The sequence below is a fragment of the Lathamus discolor genome, chromosome 5 (assembly GCF_037157495.1).
Source record: "Lathamus discolor isolate bLatDis1 chromosome 5, bLatDis1.hap1, whole genome shotgun sequence".
NCBI classification, from domain to species: Eukaryota; Metazoa; Chordata; class Aves; order Psittaciformes; family Psittacidae; genus Lathamus; species Lathamus discolor.
The window spans coordinates 86271149-86288310 of record NC_088888.1 but is presented as its reverse complement, the minus strand read 5'-3'; the positions used below and the strand labels follow the sequence as shown (position 1 = coordinate 86288310).

The 17162-nt window shown below is 36.4% G+C and overlaps 1 protein-coding gene across 1 annotated transcript in view; it reads right to left on the bottom strand.

The window, feature by feature from the left end:
* Positions 1-14741, bottom strand: part of BMP5 (bone morphogenetic protein 5) — a 60586-nt gene extending 45845 nt beyond the window's left edge. Inside the window, exon 1 of the mRNA XM_065679156.1 lies at positions 13545-14741. Coding sequence (XP_065535228.1) covers positions 13545-14028 — 484 coding nt within the window. The 5' untranslated portion in view covers positions 14029-14741. The remainder of the gene's footprint in view (positions 1-13544) is intronic.
* Positions 14742-17162: the final 2421 nt, after the last annotated feature.

The window sequence follows — 17162 nt, the reverse complement described above, 5'->3', positions numbered from 1 at the left end:
TCAAGAACATCTCATTTAGAGAACAGAAGAGTATAAATTTAAACATATTTTTATATGCTATATTATAGACAAGATGTTAAACACATCAGCAAAAAAAATAGTTGATCGCAGTCTATGTGCTTAGATAGAATGCCAGCATGGCTCAAATGAATTCAGAGTTCCTCAGATTTGTGTGCACAAATGTATAGTGGGGTAATTGCTGTACTTAGTCATCACCTTAAAAATGTAAAGAGATTGGAATTTCATCTTTAATAAATTACTAGACCTCATTTTGAAGGTGTGTCCCATGCATGCTTGCTACTGACCAACACCAAAGCCCCACCTAGAACTGAAGCAGTCCTGCCGAGAAAGTGTTATGGGGCCAGAAGTACAGCAGCTACCAGGAGTTACACCCAGGGGCAAATAGGAGGAAGATAAGGAGGAAGAGCAGCCAGGAGACTGGGCAGCAGGGGTGAGGAGTGGCATTTTCAGACAGCAGGTTTTAACAGCCGGCCTGGGAGCTGGCTGTGATTTTAACAGTTTTTTATACCAATTCAAACTACACCTTCTCCTCTGCAGCTCTGGTAATCTAATCTGATCATGATTTATTCTTGCAAAGAGATCATTTCACCCACATATAGCCCTCCCTCTCCCCCCCCCCCCCCCCCCCCCCCATATGGAATAAGTCCCTCAACAAGAAAGAAAATAAAACTGGACTTTGTTTTTCCTGAAAGAAACTTGAATCTTACCGAAGTTAATAAACACTTCAACCCTCTTTCAGGGCAGAAACTCACTGACTCTTAGTGAATTAGAAGATCTCTGTGTTGGCCATCCAGCATTGTACTACCTGCACTGCCAGAGGCAAAGAAAACCAGTCTTCACAAAAAAATATTTGTACCATGAAACAGCTCGGATTAACTCCACGTAACATGACGATAGGTGGTGATCACTAACATAGCTTTGGTCAGACTAAGAGAGACACAGGAGTCTCAAAAATGACATAAAAAGCAAGAAAATAATTTCCAAAGTAGAAAGAAAAAGCATGACACTTTGATCACACAGACCTGTTCATCCAACAGTTACCTGAGCAAGATCATAACTCCACTCAAAAAAAACCAACTATGAATGATTGATGTCAATGCATAAGACAAAAGTAAGATCCCCTTTCTCTGTACCCACTATCACAGAGTTACAGAACAGCTGAGGCTAGAAGGGACCTCAGAGGTCATCTGCTCCAATATCCTCCTCAGGCAAGGACACCTAGAGCTTGTTGCCCAGGACCATAGACATGCTTATTTGTATCATTCCTGCATTTTCACTATTATTTCACCTGGGACTGCATTTCTCATATTCTATGCCAAGTTACATGCAAACTCAATGCACAGCCTGATTTGTAGAGGTATCTATACATGTTACACATCTCTGGAACACAGAGATGATCTGCTATAGCTCATATTATGTGTTATAACACTGATTTGGTAGTTGAGCTGAGCAGAAGTTAAAAGAATGAGCAAGGACTGGGAAACTGACCACTAACATAGTGCTTTTGTTTCAAAAGCAATATTTTTTTGTACAACACCATTAAGAATATTTGGCAAGCATTTTACACCATCTTATTGGCCTTTGCCTTTGTAGATGCATACGCTAAACCTTTGTTTCTACTAGGGCTAGAAGTGACTACTGCTCTAGTCTTTGGTCATAGGCCTGGTTTTCTCTTTCAAATAATTTAGAACCATCCATTGCCCATCTCCAAAACTGGAAGCATCACAGTCTTCTTTTAGGTGCTTGCTTTCACTCCCATTTTGATGAGAGCACACTCGCTACCAGTAAACAAGCTGAAGCAGCATGGTTTAATGGAGTCCATGGTAAATCTCATTGACCCAAGGTGATATAATATTAACAAATGATGCTTAATTCCTATACAGCAGTAGATGCTAAAGGAAATACAGGATGAACAGGTCATAACTTATTCCGGAGCTGTGCCCATGGAGCCAATTTTAAGTTCATGCATGTGCTTGTTTTATTGTTTCCAGTCCTGTGATGATCCCCTTTTATGTTAGGCCTCTTCTGTACACACACATATGCTAGTTAGCACATCCTTTGTATTTTTCCATTTCTAAGGAATAAGTAAAAATATGGGGAAAGAAAAACACAACTGCTTGGAAACCAAAATGGTAGTAATATGTTGTTAATGAAATTACTCCCTTACTCCCTCCATTCTGACCCAGTGAATTGCAATATGATCTGCTTAGTATTCACTTCATATCATAAACTGTGTCTGGATTTTCCATTACTCTCTCTATATAAGCATATATATATATACATGAAATATGTACATACATTTTATAAGTTATTTAAAATATACTTACTTAAATAAAAAAATTATATATAAAAATTCAGCTCCTTTAAATGTGATCTCATTGTGATATACAGCTCCAGTAAATACAATTATTGATTCAATAGTTTAAGAAGTGATGAAAAAGATTTCTTTTTGAAGGCACAGTTGACAGCTACAAGATGACATTGATAAAGGAGCACACTGAGGAATTGAAAAAAAGAAACAACTTTATTCTGAAATAATACTTAATTTTAAACTACTTTGAGAAACAACACTATTTAGTGTCATAGTATATGCTCCTCTCAAAATTCTGAAAAATTAACCAGCCTTCCCTCAAAGTAATCATATTTAAATGTATGCTTTCACTTATGCTATTGTTTAACACCAAAGAGATTTTAAATACTGTGATCTTCTGAATAGCTTACTATGATTTTCAGCAAGTTTTATGTATAATCATATAAGCTTGTACATTAAATCAACATTCAAAAAGCTTTTAACTGTGTAAATACAACTGTGTGTAGTTGAACCGTAGGTTTAATCCTTGCTACCTGACAGGCTTTGGACAGACTTAGCTTTCACAGCAGTACTGTTCAGATCATGGTGATAATCAAGGGCAGCAGTGTGTCAGCCCAGTCTCACAACGCAGCACTAAGTAACTCATCTTTTTAATCTAGAATATGACTCATGATGGGTGATAAAGCTTTTAGAGTAACACCGTAATTATGTGTAGTTTACTACTACGTACAATTCATTCTTTTTGGGATTTCGTTCTCCAGTAAGTGTAATTATCAGTGTTTTAATAAAATAAAATTGAAGGTTTATTCTTTTGCCGTATAATCCTCGAAGACTTGGAAGTAGATTTTCCCTTGGTATTAATCATTTTATAACTTCTATTTCTTTTTGTCTTCATTCATTTGAGGAACTCCAGTTTACTATAATCTTATAAATCAAGTTTTTGGAAAGTGAGCTACAGAACAACAACAGCAGAGGAAGCATATACATATATGTATTAAATATATATCTTGTCTTTAGTGATAAGAGAAATATGGTTAACCCCATGTGTTTCAAAAGCCACCCGCTCTATGAAAAGCATTATAAAATAAGAAGTGTTTGAAGTTGTTTTCTGAGTCTTTAGAGTGCCCATTTTCAAGAATTGCATCTGTGTCTGGATGTTGATTTGTTTTCATTTTTATTTTTCTGCAGCTACCAGGGATAATTGTCTCTTTAATGAAACCTTAAATGTGCCCATAAATCATCAATGTACAGACAATCTTGTAGCAAATATTATAGAAGTCTCACAAAGTTAATGGGAATTGGGAATTCTAGGAAAGCAGAAGGAACTCTGAAGTTTTGGAAAACCACAGAGACATCACTTGTGGCAACAGATGCTTGTCTCTTTATATCAACATATGTGAACCTCAGCCTTTGCAGTACTGTTGATAGGCCTCTCACTCCTTCCTTGATCTCTTTGGAGAAAGCTCCAAGCTGAAAATCAGAGCAAAGCCCTTCTCAGAACAAAGAAAATTGTATGATTTTATTCCTAAGTGGAAAAGGAATGGTTTAAGGATCCAGTTTTGCAATCAGCTGGATAAAGCACAGCTCTTACTGACCTATGAGGTTACTCAGCACCTCATACTACTGAATTCTGCTCCCGTTTTAGTCTTCAGCTCTTTGGAGCAGATCCATAAACTCTCCTCCTTATTTCAGAATGTTACAACAGGATGTAATTAAGTACAATTAACAAGGAGGTCAAATGGTCATCTGATAAACACTGGCGTAAACAGGCAGCTTGAAAGGTCAGGGCTGCTAAAGCCACATAGTATTGATGGGAAAGAATATTATGATTTAAGGCAGAAAAAATCCCAATGACTAAAACTGAAGAAATTTACATGCTTTCTATATTACATATATAAAGCCACGCACACAGACTGATAGTGCAGGCACACATGCCTCAGAAAGGCACAAATCTATATTCTGAGAACAAGAGCTAAACTAGCCACACATCCTTTTTCCATTACACCAGATCATAAATCTCAGTTTGGGTGCTTTAATTCCAGTGTTTCTTTTTATTTCTCATTATTTTGTAAGGCTGTCTGGTTTAAGAACAATAAATGGACTTGTTACCCTTACAGAAGAGCTTTTTTTGGCCCTTTCTGAAATAATCCTTGAGATCACCAGGAGGACACACAAGGTGTTACAAAGCTGTTACGAGTGAAGTATTTTAAAGTGCACATAGCCAGAGTAAAAGGATGCTTCATAAGAAGAAAGCTATTCCAATACTCTGCAAGGTCAAAGAATGAGAGTGCACAGAAGCGAAAATTAACAGAGAATTATTTGCCCATCCTCATTTTATGGACTTGAAAACAGAGGCATGCTGTTTTCATTCTCTATCTGAGGTTATTCAGGATTTTCCTATTTGGCTGCTCAGACATTTCTCTTTGTGACTTTCAGGTTAGTCTGGGCTGGAGTCAGGATGGATGCACTGCAAAATATTTTCACATATTTCATATATGAGGCAGCAAGGTAACCTGGTCAGGAGTAGCAAATTAACCTTTGGGATCATTAGCATGTTATAACTTGTAGTTATTGACAGATACCCCAGCAGAGGTAACCTTGGGAACAACCTTCCCAAAGCTATGCTCCTACTGGATCTCAGCCATCATAAATCACCACAAAGAATACAACTGTCATGGGGTTGTATGCTGGGCTTGCTCCCTTGGCTTTATAAGCCACACTACTGTTTTCCCACTCTTGATTTCTCAGCTAATGTTTTTGCAAACCATACCACTAGAATGCCATGGCTCAGGCATCAGGTGCCATCAGGTACTATCTGCCCACTGCTCCAAAGTCAGACTCACAAATCATTTAGTGTCCCTGCTTTTTCCTCTTCTGCAGTCTGCGTTTGTCAGGAGAGAACGTAACACCTACCTCCAAAGCTGATGCCATCCAGTGTAAAAGTTGCATTGGACTTTCGAAACTTGTAAAAGTTTCTCTTTGAAATTATTTTGCAGTACGTTATAGTTGGAATACCCCACCTATATTTCCACTCATTTTAAAAAAGGGATGTTTTAAATGGGTATGCCTAGAAAAATTGTTATTAATTTATAATGATTAGTCTGTATTAGGGATACTTCTTTTCCAGATAATATGAATATACATATTTTCATTAATTTGACTACAGTCAAATACATGAAAATTAGAACAACAATAATTTAATTTCATAGACACAATCCACAAAGGGATAGAATCACGGAATTATGGAGGTTGGAAAAATCCCTTAGGTTGTCCTGGGATCTGAATGGGTAATATTGCTAAGTCAGATAAAGATAATCCTAGCAGAAATTTCAGCTATTCAAATTCCTACCTCCTCCAGACTTCCTCCAAAAAGAGAATTAGATGGAATTTTGCTTCTGCAAAGCCACTGGTTGTCAGTTATGGATATATACAATGTACCAGCACTAGCTGTCCTTAGTTTCCTAGGCTCTGACTCATTATTAATTGTTGTTTCAGTTTGCCCTGAATTACAGTGGGGAAAAAAAAAGCAAAGCCACTTTCTGGCAAGGTACCATACATGCTGTTGAGTTGCATAATAGTGGTCAATGAGGCCAAGTTCTCAATCTGTTGCACTGGAGCAGTTGCTCAAAAAAAGCTGTGAACTAATTTAGATTCACCTTTTGGAGCATCTCTCAGCAATAGCATGACGTTTCTGAGCAGAGGGCTGGGCTGTAAACGCTCCTTTTCTGCTTGTTTTTCAGTAATTTTCATATAGAAACAAATTCAGAATTCAATACAAAGCATAAGCCACCTCCTGCTTCATGTACCCCACCCACAAACTTAAATAATGTAGTTGTCAGGGTTGACAAGTTCTGCCTGCTGTAGCATTTCTGTGTTTTATAGGAAATTTTAACCAGGGGTGTTATTTTAAGAGATGAGCAAATGGGGAAACCCCATGGCCTAGCCAATAAATATGAACTTTAGGTGCAATGGAGCACTCATAAATATGACTCAGAACAAGGGGATTCATTGTTTCTCCCGACCCTTTTAGCTGCTTCTCTGATCTCAGCCTCTCTGTGTGCGTCATGGCAGCCCTCATCCTTTAACCTGCGGTTTTTAAAAGCTAGCTTCTACGTTATTTATGGCTGCAAATGTTAGTAGCCCGTCTGTGTGCTCCTTGCACACATATACTGAAGGGTGGGATAGCTGCATTTTATTTTGCAAAGAGAAAAAGTTTTGCCCAGGGAGCCAAGTATCTGTGGAGGTCGAGGTAGCTCCTCTGCCACAAAAACTAAGAAGAAAACTGCTCCCTTCATCTGCAAAGCTTACTGGGAGAATAAACCTATACCTGGATTCATTTTCGCTTTCCTTTGCACATCATCCATCTTTATCATGTTCTTTGCCCTTTCTCTGCCTTCACACATCTTCGCCTTCATGGCAAACTTCCCTCCACTTTTGTAACTCCACTGGCAAAGGAAATGCTCTCAGTGCTACAACATCACACTCCATGTGAGGAACAGGGGAGCAGGACTAGCTCCCCCAGTAATACCAGTTCCTGCAAAGGCTGTTTCTCTGTTGTGAACTTTTCCCATGCCCAGCAGGTCTTTGTCCACACCTGCACATTACCCATTGCCTACTAAGAAGAGGGCTGTCCTCCCTGTAAAGCTTGGCCTGTGCTTTGCCATTTTTCTCTTATGCCTGCTCTTATTCCTTCCCTATCCATCTCCCGCTCTGTCACCTAGTCTCACCACTTCTCGGCCTTTAATCACTTCTGCAGCCAAATGCCACTGACATAAAACATAAAAGTTCAGGAACCCTGCCTGGATGGCAGGGGTTAGAGACAAGGGAAAGGACAAGAAGGAGAGGATGGAGAAAAGTGTGGGAAATAATTATAAAGTCTGGTAGCAGCCAGAGCTCTCCTGAAGCCCTAGGGAGCCTTTCTTTAGCTGGAGGCTGCAATTGGCACTTCATAAACTGTTCATTCTCAGCTATGTGGAAACACCAGGCGACACCTAGAATGATCAGACTGTAATCAATCAATTTTCTGCAAAACTCTATTAGTTTGCAGGCCTATGAAAGCAAGCTGAAAGGAACTGCCATGGCTAAAAAGAGAAGAAAAAGGAACTGCCCGCGTCATAATTACCTCCATAACTCAGGCAGTAAGTAGGCAAGTAGCCATGGTAAAATTATTTGCATAATTTAACATTCAGAGAAAATAGTAACAGCAGCAGTAAGTGTGGGAGATCCCATATGTGTTGAAGTTGTACCCTGTTATCTAAGCAAACAAGCCAGGGTTTAGGAAGACAACCAAGAGGCTCTCCATTAATTCCAAGGCAGGCCAATTTCTCCCTTAATACCCTCCAAACAGAGGCATCTCCACAAGCCTCCCTCTTTCTCTTTCATGGCTAGCCAGAGTCACTCCAAGACTGTGTTTTCCTGGGAAAATATGTACTGTACAATACATACAATCCCCACAACCCCACCCAAAGTCTGTGTTTAGTCTGGAAAGGAGCACTTTCTAAAGAAGAAGCGGAACTGGGTCAGCCATTCTTCCCAATGGGAAAAATATTAATAATAATATATATTTATATATATCCATACACATATATAGCTTTTCACCATGCACGTCTAACCATCTGCTAAATCAGTTTCTCTTCAGTTATCTGCAATTTCTTTCAAATCTGTCGGCAAGGAAAGTCGGACAGTTTTATACCCCAGTTAATGGAGAGCTTGACATTTTTTTGGCTGGGTAGATACAATAATTTACGTGGATTCAAAGTGTTAACTTTGGCAAAAAAATTAATTGACAGTTATAAAAACATTATTTTGTTAGATGATATTTATGGATCACACACAAACCTATTTTGAGGTAGAGCTGTGTAGTTCATAAGGTTCGTGTAACATAAGAGATTTCAAAAGACATATAAAATATTTCAGTATAAAACAACAAATGTAGTGTAATTGCAAAAATGAATACAGAGAATATTTCTTGCTCAAAATCAAAAACAATCCCTAACAACCTGATCTGTCATCACACAAAGATGGTTTTAAACTGCTTAATGAATTATAATGTTAGGGTGAGGATTTTTAGGGAATGTCATACCATGGGCAAAGTTCTTTTGTTCTAGAAATAAATAAACCTATTTTGTAAAAAGCTGTCTTAATGTTAAATTTGATCATATAATTTTATTTTTATAATTAATAGTTATTTCTGATGCATACTTAGGTCACAATATATTAGTTCAACTCACTGATCAGCTAACAAAATCTTATGAGGGAAAAAAATTCTTAGGGTTTCAAGATGCCAAGTGTGGTCTACTTTGGGTGAAGATAAAATAAGACCCCTTGATCTAATTTGCTTTAAATCTTATGTAAAAGAGTAAAAAATGTCATCTTACTGACTTTGGGCTGCCATTTGAAAAAGCTTCACAAATGTTTTCTCATTTTCTCTCAGTGTTGATCCACTTCCACAATTTAAAGACATGGGGTCTATTTGTTATTTCACAAGTTTTATTTCTGTAACAGCATCCCCCTGTTCAAGGCAAGATAATAACACTATTTCTGTCACCTCAGTTAAGGCTGTGTCAATATTTTCACTAGAAGCCTGCATTTTACGCACTATAACTGAACCACAGCAAGGAAATTCACGTAAGGTTAAAATTAAGACAGCAACATCTGAAATCCAGCGGAAAGAAAGTGTGCTCATTCCTAGGATTAGAGGAGAGAAGTTAATGATCCTGAAGCTTTTTTGAGTGTATCCTTCAAACCCAGCTGCCCTTCCACAGATCCTGGCATTTTAAAGCTTAGCATTCCATATCCCTTGCTGATGATATGTTAACTGTGAGTGGAAGGTTGTAGAAGCTGAATTAGCTTAATTTAAGAAACTAGCTACTGTATATGCTCAAGATCTGATTGCAGTTGTGAATCCTTTCTTTTTTGTGTAATGAAAATTTGTAAAGGCATTTGATGTGGACTAAAGCACACTAGGTTTCTCAAAGGTAATTGTTTAAACGTTGTCTGACGTTAACATTCTTTGATGAATACAATGGGCTGTAAATCTTGTAAATGTATGTATTTCCCTGGTTTTAAAGAAGAACATAATCTTCAACACTGTGTACAAACTTTGAGTAAAGATGCTGGAGAAATATGAACAGTCCTCTGTCACAAACAGGCAACATTTCCTTTGATTTCAACATCTTTCAGCATCTGATTTAAGAACTGATCACAGCACATATGGTTTAAGGATTATTATAATTCAGATTGTGGAATCACATTGTTTATGAAGTAAAAAAAGAAAAAGTCTTTCTGGGGTGTATCAGTTACTTTAAAAATCTCCATAATATTTTTTCTTCTTTAAATAACCATGTGTATAGGTCACGGTAATAAATTTTATAGTGATCTTCACATTTAAGGTTTTGAAATTAATTTTATATGCTGGGAAAGAAAACATAGCATAAAACCGCAAAATTAACATATATTTTTTGCCTATGTTACAAGATGTTCATATCACTCCATAGGAAAATACAGAGAAAGAGAACAGAGTTGTTTAGCAAATGCAGCTCTCTGTTTAGAGAAAAAATTACAGACGTGTTGTAAACAAATGAAAGTAGAAATCATTTGAATTCCATGATGAGGAATGCTTAAGTACAGTGAATTTAATGATCACTTTAATGCTGATGGAAAATTCAGTCTTAGAGATGTTTAAATGTAGTTTATAAAGAGTGCTGCTGTTTCTCCAAGCCTCAGTCACGTACATATTTTTTTATTCAATCTTCCTCTTTTGGTGAGAGGTGAAGAGTGGAAACACTAACATTTATCTTAACAAAGTCCTTCCCTAGCTAAATTTTGAGTGAGCAGAAAAGTGAGTAGGACTACATGAGTATTATTTGTCTGTTCTCTGAGGAACAGGGTATCCTATATATGTCATTTTGGGAGACCGGCCAAAAAGAAGATGCCAAAACTCAAAACAGTCAGGGCTTTGCAACAATATAATAAAATATAACAACAGGATAAAGAAAACACCCAGTGAGGAAAACAAAGTCCTGAACTTGTAGGTGATATAATCAGATCTCTGAAAACCCCAGTGTATTTAGTGGAGGATTTATTCTTTAACTGCTGGACCAACCCCAGTTAATTCTTCTGTTACACTCATCAATATTTATGGACAGCTGCCAACACACACAGTCTTATACAAAATACAGGACAAGACATAGACTCTGTTGTGTCGTATCTTTCAAGAAAGAAAAAAGATAGAAATTGTAGTATAAATTCCGGTATAAAGAGCAGGTGTTTACAATTTTAACTTCAGGAGAAGAAAATGCTGTTTGTCTTGCTTTTCTCCTTGCTTGCTTGACAGCATTATAATTGCATTTCTCTTGCTGATTATTTTTTAAATTTGTTATGGAAAGTGAAGCATTTGCAGCTCTGACAGGGTGATTTTTATCAAAATAAGAATATCGTTTTGATTTTTAATTCTTTAATATAAAATAAGTTGCCCTTGTCTATATTTTACTTTATTTTTTTAATCCTATTCAGCCTTTTCAATCTTAGACTTAATAATTCCAACCTAACATCGCAGCTACATAATTCTTGTTTTAATATACATGTTTTAAATTATTATATCTGGCTACAACTATGCACAAAAGTTTCAATTTAAAATATCATGATGATTAATAAAGCTTTATAATTGCACCTTATGTAATTAATGGTGTGCAAGTATGAACAAGGTGAATACTATTTCCAGAGCAGATTAATTTGATGCAAGTTGACTGAGGCTTCAAATCTAAACCCAGATGAGTTATTACTGTGCTGCATCAGCATTTATTGATTTTAAGGTACAGAGTTAGCATTCACTTATCACTGCATATTTTTCCCCATTGTACATTAAAAGAGCTTGCCCTCATCTGTCACGATATTATACTGCATAAATCATATAGAATGGTTACCTGTTTCCATGATTTATTTCATTTTTATGTTAATTATGCTGAAACATAGGATTGTTTAATAAAAATGTTGAAGCTAATCTATATTGGTCATCAATATTTCTTACGCACATTACGTGGTGGAATGTGTGATAAACCAGAATATCCAACATGTATGGAATGGAATTTAATGTGACAAGGGCATTTAGGATTTAGACTCACTTAGAGCTGAGACACATTTTAATTTTACAAAGGCCAAACAAAACCTGGCATTTACACAGTATTTTTTTTTTTTTTTGTAAGTTAATGGTGCCTATTAATTATAATCACTAGAAAAATAAAACATTTATCCTCCAGTTTTCACAGTTTAGAAATATATGCTCAGAATTACTTTCTTAAAGCAACTCTGGCTTCTCAACAAAATGAGACAAATATTAGAAACTTCCAAGTCAAGGTAAGCCACTCAGTGGAAACTTGCGTTCTTCTGCGACAGGGTTTTTGTCTGGGGAAGTGTGGCAAGATCAGGCTACAATATATCTGACACTGAACCTTCAAAGACTTCTACTTATACACTATAAGAAGTCCTCTTGAAATCAAAGACATTTCATGAAGTCAAAACCTAGATCCCACGTAAATAGTCCTCAGGGTCCCTGATGAAATGGTCTGCAGCATATTTACTGAAGGTATTTCTCAGGACACATGAGGAAAATCTTTGTAGGATCAGAGCCTTGACTAATGCTGAGGAGATCAGAGCAATTCTTCTTTTCCTTTATTGCCATTTCAAATTCAGCAGACTCCAAGTATGCTGGGTAAATCGAGGCATACAATGATAATTTAAAAGTAATACATGGATAATATGTAACTTTTTCTTAAGGACTCAAAAAACAAAGATTTAATTTTTCTCTAGTCTGCTATTTCAGGAGCAAGAGCAACCAGAAAATATATTTAGAGTTGTGGACATAAACTACTCTTACGGAAAAAGATCTCAGAATTGAACACCTACTTGTCTGCCAAATAATTAATGAAAAGTAATTATATCATTATGACAAATAAACTGTAGAAACACTAGGGTTTCTACATCATTTTCCTAGAAATTCTAGTTGTTAAGGATTTTAGTGTTTGGAAACATTTTTAATCCTGCAGCAAAAGATTAAAGACCTGGTTGACATAAAAGGTACAAAACGTGTGATAATCTGAAAGCATTTCAGAACATGTGTGATTGTTTAAAAAGTTTCTACAGAAAGTATTATCCTGGAAAACGAGAGTTCATCAGATTTTCTCAGTTTATTGAGAAACTCCAAGTTTTCAATTAAATCTCTTGCTTTTCAGGTCACACAAGAAGGGGGGGTTTAGTTGACTTCATGAGTCCTGAAGAATTTAAAATACTTATAAAAATAATGAATACATTTCATAAATTATTTGCAGCTTTCTTAATGAGATTTAAGTTGCCTTCTATTAAAGAAATCTGTTACTGCTTTTTTTAACCACAACGTAACTGGTAAGCATGTTTATTATACTCAGAAGCCAATATAATCTAGTTTTATCAGTGTCTGAATTGATATCATTTTCAAAAGCATTCTTTTCTTGCATGTTTCTGGTGTTTAATACTCTACTTGTTATTTAATTTATTTATGACACAGAAAATAAGAACCATTGCAGACTCTAAGCACCATAGCAGTATAATAAAACACAGTCTGTGGTTATTAAATAGAAATAATAAAGAAACAGCAACAGATTATTTAAAATCCAGCCATCCAGCTGAAAAGATAAATAAAACTCTGACACCAACAGAAAAAAACCAACAACTAAATAACCTAAGAAATCTTTCTTGTTTGCTTTTTTTTTTTTTTTTATGCTTTAACTTTTCCCTTTTCATAAGTTTCTAAGCTTTAAAATATTAACAACCGACTTTTGTTCGTGTCTGAGCTTTAAGCAAAACAGTGAGGGAAATAGCCAAGCAATAGACATAAGTGTTTGATTTTTTGAGATTTAAAGAAAAAAAAAAAAAAAGAGAGAAAAAGGAGTTAGTTGGCCTAAGGCTAGAATTTTCATTACATCAATGAAAGAAAGAAAACAGAAGCCAGCAGAGGGGAGTTATAGAAACTGACTTTATATAAACAGTGAGAAAAATCTTTTTCCATGGCCACCTACAACGTAGCTACTTTACCATCAGTACTTTTCTTTTACCGGTGGCACAGCAGCCGGGACCTGACATTTTACAGCAGGTTACGGTCCAGCCAAGAGGTTTGCCCTTAGCAGGATGAGGCTTACAGTTTGTCAGAGAGAACAGAAACAAAAAAATTTCCACATACCTAAATTGACAAAGCTCATGACCATGTCAGCATCATTCAGAAAGTTGGTGTCGTGCAGGCTGGCTAAAGGAGGATTCTGTGTGGTCAGGGGGGTCATGCGAGATAATTGTATTCTCCGTGAATATCCATTTGGGGAGGCAGGGTATCCTTTCCGTATCCCTCTGCTTTCCCCTGCCATTGATCCCTTTAGTGAATACTCCAGCTCCTCAGTGTCCTCTTCATTTGTCATAGCATTATACAGGTCCAGCATAAAGAGGGGTGCAGAAGAAGCCTGCTTTCCTGGTGAAAATGGTCTGGGTCTGTGAGGTAAACCCAGGATAGAGAGAATCTCTCTCTGAATCTCCCTTCTCTCATGGTTCCGCAGCCTCCTGTAAATAAAACTTGAATGGACATGATTGTCTCCTAAACCTCCCTGTGCATGACCCACCAGAACCCAGCAATTCCAGAGCAAGCCCACGAAAGCTTTGAGCACAGTTGTGTTCATCTTGGAAAAGGAAAAGAAAAAGGAAAAAAAAAAAATTGAAAAAAAAAATCTTTTCTCCTACTTGTTCTGAGCTCCTATGAGGTCTGCTTTTCCAGTGGCTGAAAAACAAAATTTACCTATTCTTCATGTCAATGTCATCTCTAAACGTAACATCTTTGGTGATTTCTCTCCCCCCACCCAGTTTAAATATTATGGAATGTGTCAGGCTGCAGTTATTTCTAAGAAAGCTGAAATTCAGACTTCCAATTTTCCACTGTTGTTATCGTTTTTTCTGCATTTATGGAGCAGAAGACCAGTATTTTGTCAGCTGACCTAGGCATTCCTATATAAACCTTAGATAACCAGGTCTTTGATGGGGAGCTGTGTTAGCAAGAGCTGTTCTTCTGACACATTGTAGTTCCCAGAGTTATCTTCCCTTGTTATTCTGAGTTCTTCGTACACCTTGCGCTCTTCCCAAGATAAAATCCTGAGTCACAGATTTGTCTTGATCTGTACCTTGGTGATGTAACACATATTTGTCCAGCAGCCTGGTGATAACTTTAACATCTTTTGAATCTCTTGAGTGTAAAGTAATTTTAAAGCATGTACTAATCAAATTAATGTGTTGCCATGAATTTACTCGCAAAAAATAACCTTCTGTAAATCCATTCAACCCTTTTCAGCTTCTGAACTGTTATTTCCAACTCTAGCAGGCACAAATATAACAGCTCTCTTCAAGAGAGATCTAAAGACTAATGTAAGCACAACCCTGCTGGGAAAGAAGAGGCTTCTCATTGTAATTTGAAACGGGTATAGCAAAAAAGTCCTTAACCCTTCTCTTGCCAGACAGAGGTTTAAAAACCTCTCCCCCCTCAATTTACAGTAATATACCTAATTTTGGCTATCGTTTGTTTTTTTTCCTAACAGCTTGCAGAATTAATTTTAACTTTAACAATTTTAGGATGCAGAGATAGCTGAAGGCATGGCATAATGTGGAAGCCCTTTTGAGTTCCCTTATGAGTCCATGGTTTAGTAAACTTCAATAGGAAACTCAGACTAAAACAGCATCTCACTAATTCAATAAATGTTTATATTTTAGGTAAGTTTAGCAATCGAAGCTGACCTTTTTAATAAACTCTGCAGGAAATTTTGTTGGTGAGGCTTGATTCACTCTTTTCTAAAAATGTCGGGAATGCAATCTGAGTGAAAACAAATTTATTCAGCAAGTGAGATTTCAAGTTGTGCATAGCCAATGGTGTAATTATGGTTACAGTCACAACTTTCATAAACTGTAATTTGCAATGATAATTTATTCAAAGTACATTTTGACTTATAAATCTCTATACTATGTTTCCCAGTAAATATCAAAAGCTACGATTTAATCCCACAGCCTATTATTAACTGGAGAAAGAAACTGCTTAGCTGAAGAAATAAGAAGTACTAAATAGATTTTTAAAGCTGTTGCCCATGAAGTTAAGGTTCAGTTTAAAATTTCTGACAGCCAGCAACTGGTGTTTTCTTTCACTAAAAAAAAAAAAAAAAAAAAATCACAGTGTTAAATTTCATATTGCTTAGATTATTGGTAGTCATTTTACCCACTGCTATGAATTTCCTTTGGTTAAGAGGGCATTTTCTTTTGGTGAAAGGAAAAATAAAAGGACAAAAAAGGGTTGGGTTTTTTTGTGTCAATATGACCTTGAGGAATAAACCAGGTATATAAAATTCATCCCCTCAGGTTTTCCTCTACATGACTAGCACCTACTCAGCGAATCATGCAGTTCTTGAGTAAACTTGGGAGTGTGACAGCAAGTATAGTCACAACCTACAAAGCCAGGAACAATTTATATAGGATATTAAGAACAAACAAGCTTTTCTCATATATTGTGAGTCCTAGTCTATATTTACAACCTAGTCCAGCTATCATTAAACTGTAGCTGATTCTCTCTCATAAATCAGCACACGTAATGGACAATGCTTCTCCCAAGGAAGGATTTATCTCATACTAGACCTGCTGAATTAACACTAAAATTAATTATGAATGTATTGATTAAAATTCCTATTCTCAGCAGAAGAACAGTCAGAATAAGAATATGTTTTCTCTCCTCATTTAGGTTTTCCCTCAAAATCCATTTGTTACAAGAAAAATATTATTTCCTGGTTTTGTTTTGCTTTCACTTGTCCTGCTCAGACAGTTGCAATGATACATTAGACTTTATCATACATATATCTTCTTTTGAATTTGGCCGTCTCATATCCTGCAACAAGGTTTATTTCTCTTTTCCAGCAATATATTTCTTTTTTTCCCCTAAGCATTCATAAAAGCCATTGGATTGATTGCTCAGAGGATTTAAGTCCTCAGCCCATCAGTATGTCCAGCAATACAAACTTCCTGTATTATCCCAGTAGAGTGTCCGGAGTTCCACATTTAGTTAATCTTTTCCCATTTAAAAAACAAAAATGCCCTCAAGTTTGAGGATGCTTTTATGTAGTAAACATTTTTCTAGACAGAACTAGAATCATACATTTGACGAAAACAGCTCCTGTTATTTTCAGATAGAACCACAGCCAAACATGTAACCTAAATACAAAGGATTTATTTTACGTTAACCTACCCTACACTGAGGCACCAAGCATCCTTGGCCAGAACACAAAAATAAAAGTATTTTTTGTTCAAATAAGCACAATGTCCTTTTGTAACAAACCTGTGTTCCACAAACAGTCGTTGTTAACATGGATGTCTCATACATGGGAGAGAGAGACAGCTCTAAAAATGAAAGCCTTTGCTAAAGTAATGAAAGAGATCTGTAATAGCTGATAGGTCCCATTTCATATTTCCAATATGAATACATTCTGAAAAAAGCCCAAACCACATAAGATTTCAGCATGTCAAGGTATTTTATTTGATAATACAGAAAAATAGATTGACACAGATACACAGATATCTGGATGTAGTTTAGGTTAGGGTTCAGTTTCAATGTCACCTGAGATCCAAGTTTCAAATTTTACAAGAAGAAATTATTCTGAGCTGGTTGCATAATATTGAAACTTAAGAGAAATGTCATGTTCACACCATTTTTAGATGCACTCAAATATAAATAACAGTTGAGATCAGTATAAAGTATTGATCAAAGTTTAAAACCAGGGGTTTGAACAAG